General features: G+C 49.8%; 2 protein-coding genes across 2 annotated transcripts; both read right to left on the reverse strand.

Annotated features, from left to right (window-relative positions):
- Positions 1–1,037: 1,037 nt before the first annotated feature.
- On the reverse strand, positions 1,038–1,870 carry LOC123428592 (fasciclin-like arabinogalactan protein 7). The gene is made up of 2 exons (XM_045112815.1): positions 1,607–1,870; positions 1,038–1,514 (listed from the first exon to the last, which is right to left on the reverse strand). Exons 1-2 carry the CDS (start codon positions 1,868–1,870, stop codon positions 1,038–1,040), a joined length of 741 nt encoding a protein of 246 aa, XP_044968750.1.
- Positions 1,871–2,130: 260 nt separating this feature from the next.
- On the reverse strand, positions 2,131–3,114 carry LOC123430410 (fasciclin-like arabinogalactan protein 7). The gene has a single exon (XM_045114278.1). The coding sequence runs from the start codon at positions 3,045–3,047 to the stop codon at positions 2,280–2,282; it is 768 nt and encodes a 255-aa protein (XP_044970213.1). The 5' UTR covers positions 3,048–3,114; the 3' UTR covers positions 2,131–2,279.
- Positions 3,115–4,649: the final 1,535 nt, after the last annotated feature.

A 4,649-nucleotide genomic window follows, 5' to 3' on the forward strand; every position in this document is an offset into this window, starting at 1 on the left:
ACAAGTGTGGCGTGCACTGGCTGGCTCATAGAAAACCCCCTCATGTTGTTGACATTAAACCCGCAATACATATCAAATGTTTTTAAAAACACTCATATCTTCTAAATTGTAACTTTAAATTTAACATTTTATATATGAAATTTAATTAGAAAACTATGTAGAATATGAATATGATGTTATTTTACCCGTTAACCATTAAAAAAAGTACTATCTTGGATGCAATCCTAATCAATAATGCATTATCTCTCTTTCTTTCATACCGGTATTGATCCGGATTGTGGATGAACATCTCAGCAAAATTAGGATTGAAGATAAAAATTGAGGATCACTTACCCGTTTCTTTGTACGTATTAAATCAACATGCAAGCCGTGTTTAAAAAATCCATGGATCTTGAACTGCATTTTTATAGTATAAGATGATCTTTGTTAGAGACGTAGCTACAAATAGTCAGATTATAAACCTTTTTCTTTTAAAAAATTAAGAACGTGTGTTATTATTTTCTTCTGTTGCAACGCACGGGCCCTTTTCCTAGTAGTTAAATATATATTATATGCTATACAAATTACATATTTAGAAACTACATTCTCGCATGAATCTAATGATATATTATTTATTATATATACTGCATATTTAAGTAGTTAAATTAACGATCTAGAACTATGCGCATGCTCTATACATCTGGACGGAGGGAGTAGCATCCATTACTCGAATTGTTGGAATGTTTCCTGGTTGAAACTTTGAAATTCCGGCGTGGAATCGCCTGGCGCGTCGGCAGAGCCCTTACCCGGTGGTTAGGTAATTGATATATGAATTCCAAGCAGCCGAGATAATGGAATTCAGGAAGATCCCTGGTTGAAACTTTGAAATTCCGCCGTTATCACACATTCACACTCCGAAAACGTCACAATATCATCGTGTAATGTAACTCCTAAGTCCTGACCTATCCTAAATCCTAATCTCGATCAGTAGAGCAATTCACTGCATCCACCCAATGGCTTGTACGTACTATCCTGCATGTATTGGCCAGTAGCACACTTCACAATGCCGCCACCAGCGACGCGGCGCACAGAGCCATGGCGGCCACGTAGCTGTCGAGCCGACCCGCTGCTCTGCACGCAGACCTCTCCCCTTCCGCCTTATCACCAGGCGTCGTCGTCGCGTTGCCACCCTTGGCGCCGGGCGCGCTCGCCGCGGGCTCTGCGTCAGGGAGGGCCGCCTCGACGGGGGGCTGCACGCGGAAGATCGCCTCCGGGAGCAGCACCCTGTCGATCTCGTACACCGCCATGGGCGCGACCCCGTACACGGTGCCGAGGATCTTGGCGGCGGCCCACCTCGACTGCACTCGGATGGCCCCCGGGTCGCACGTCACGTTCACCGTGTACATCCCGCCGGCGAACGTCGTCACCTGGCTGACCCGGCTCAGGCCGTCGAACTCCTTGAGCGCGTAGTGCTTGGCCAGCGCGTGGTACATCATCAGGTTCTTGAGCTGGTGCTTCTTCAGACCCGACAGCACCTGCAACGGTTGTCAACATCCCATCCTATCAGATCGAGACGATGGTACGTATGATGGTTCTTGACTTGTTGTGTGATGAAAAATCAAGTTACCGACGGGTGGACGGCGGCGAAGGCCCTGTCGGCGGGGGCGAAGAGGGTGATGCCGTGGTGGGTCCGGTAGGCCTGCTTCTCGAACACCTCGACGAGGTTGGTCTGCTGTAGGTACCTCAAGAAGGTCTGGAAGGGCCGGTCTGGCGTTAGGATCTCGGTAAGGTGGGCGCGGGCGCCCACCTCATCGGCGAGCGGGCGGTGTGCGCCGGCGAGCGGGACGGTTAGGGACAGCGCGGCGGCGAGGAGCGCAACCGCCAACTCCATCGTTCAACTGCCGCAGTGAAGACGTGGCCTGAGCTGAACTGCCCGTAGAGGGACTGATGTCCGTATTTTGTGCAGAGCTGAGAACTCTGGCCAGCTTCCTAGTTTCGAGGCGGTTAAGAGGATCGATGAAGGACGGTGTCAAACGAGTGATGCAAGAGAGGTTCTTCAGAACGTACCCGAAAACGGAATGGCGTTCATTCACGTGCACAAATAAAGTTGGCTCTCAATCTCTCATGTTTACGATAAGTAATTCTACAATATACATACAAGCAGTGCATACATTACGATGTGCACCGTTTACATTATGTTGTACACCATTTCGGCGGAATAAACGAATTTGGTAACACTTTCCGGAAGGGAATAAAAAAAAAATCATGGTTCGTGCCAATGCATGTACAGAATTATCAGACTACACCATCAAAAACCCGGAGACCACCAGAACCACGTAGCCAAGCACAAGGCTCCCTGCGCCGACGACCCGGCACGACGAACTCTTGGCGCCCGCATTGTCACTGGCAGCACGCTCGCTGGCGCCCGGCGCGTCGGCCATCGCCTTGCCCCCACGTCCCGGCGCCGGCGCCGGCGCAGGCACGGGCGCCATCTCCGGAGCGGCCGGGAAGATCTCCTTGGGCAGCAGCACCCTGTTGAGCGCGTACACCGCGACGGGCGACGTCGAGTACACGCTGCTGGCGAGCTTGGCGGTGGCCCAGCCCGACACGACGCCGATCGTGCCGGCGGCGTAGGTGACGTTAACCTTGTACGCGAACATGGACACCGGGCTCGCCGCCGCCAGCGCGGAGAAGGCCGAGAGCTGGTAGTACCTGGGCATGGCGTGGTGCAGCATGAGCGACCGGAGCTGGTCGGCGGTGAGGTTGGACAGCACGGTCTCGTTGAGGGCGGCGAACGCCGAGTCTTGAGGCGCGAACACGGTGATGCCCTGCTTGGTGTCGTTGGCCTGGCTCTGAAACGTCTTGATCACGTCGGTCTTGGTGAGGTACTCCAGGAACTTTCCGTAAGGCCCGGCTAGGGAGAGCAGCTCGGCGAGCTCGACGTGGCGCGGGGCCGGCGCCGGCGCCGGGGTCTCGACGATCGGCGCCCGTGCCCTCTGGGACAGCGCGCCGCGGGAGAGCGCCAGGCAAAGCAATGCGCTGACGAGAGCAGCCGCCTTGAGCTCCATTTCTGCAAAACTGGAGGTCGTGTGTGTTGCAGGACTTGCTAAAGAATTGCACCTGATCGATCGAGGCTGTGGTGAATCTCCACGAAGGCGAGACGTATTTATAGCACATGGGACTTCGATGGATGGTGTAAAAATATAGTCTGGAAGTGCGGGCCGGGGTTGGCGCTCCGCTGGGTGTTAGCTATGCTGTCGATGTTGAGTGGTCAACTGAAGATCTGAACACGGTGATATGGTTCGGGAATGCTTTTGATCTTCTGATCTGCAGGAACTTAGCAGATACTGTACGTTGGAACAAACAGGATCGGCTTTGGCTTCAGGAAAGTTAGACCTTCAGGAATGTTTTATCGGGCTGTGATTTTACAGTGATGTCAAAACCTTCAGGCATAGTCGAGCACGTGTGTTTAGCGCTTCAGTTGCCGTGCGATTTACACGCCTGACGTTCCACGCCACCGCTGCTCTAATTTATTTTATTTATTTTGATTGATTGAAAGAGAGGACAGACGCTCTAATAGCAGACTGTTTCAATAGTGCGCTTTTCTGAAATAAATTAGTACAATTTGGATTATCTAGAGATAGATCAAGACCGAGGAGTAATAAAATGGGGGCACCGACGGGATGCGCATTAGAACCCTCTAAAATATTGCAGAATAGGCGTGGAAACTGTTTTCTAGAGGACATGCCAACTGATATTTATTCGCTAAACAAACTAGTGCTGTGTCGGCCAGCCCAAAACAGAGGTATCATGAATGAATGATCAAATAATAATGTAGTCCAAATAAAAAAATTGAAGTAGTCCCTCCGTAGTACACTCTGAATCTCTGACGCACGTTACAGTTGTATTGCCCTGCAGGCTGCGGGTGCGCAAACCCCCTCTTCCCGGCGAAAGCTGGAGACGTGCGCGCCGCGAGAACTCTGTCTCGGCGCTACTGGGATGCCACCACCCCGTGTCTCACCAGCGCACGTACAGACGAGTAATAGGTGAGCCAGATAATGGCATATATGTCCATGTCACGACTGATACCCGAATCACAATTCACGCGTGCGAGGAAGGAAGCACGACATCACAAAACGTGTGCCCTGCCTCGTTCTGTCTCCCCATTATTCTCTCCGGCAGAGGACAGGGGCGGACCCAGAAAAAGAATTGAGAGAGGGCAAAAATATATGGCCATATTCATGAATTAACACTTCTCCTTATAAACTAAAACCTAGGAAAAATCACTTCATTCTCCATGAGATAACCACATTCATTTCAAATATTTAAAAAATAACAATTTGAAATAAAAGAATTTACATTAGTATTTCAATATCTTGTTCCAAAGTTGCGAAAGAAAGATTGCACATTGTTTAATAAATAATAATCGAACCTACAACCTGACAAAAGAAAATTGTTGTCAAATGGAGGGAGAATGAAAACATTGAGGAACGCCCTTATAAAAATGGAAAGGGCTTTAGCACATTACCTTTCGTTTCATCCCACGACTGTCTTTCACCTCATGAACAAGTTTAACTATCACTTCCTTAGAATTATTTAGCAATTCTTTTTCTACAAAGCAAATACGACTATGGTTCATACCAACTAGCACTAAAATGCCGACTGATCTT

This window comes from Hordeum vulgare, chromosome 2H, assembly GCF_904849725.1.
Source record: "Hordeum vulgare subsp. vulgare chromosome 2H, MorexV3_pseudomolecules_assembly, whole genome shotgun sequence".
NCBI lineage: Eukaryota > Viridiplantae > Streptophyta > Magnoliopsida > Poales > Poaceae > Hordeum > Hordeum vulgare.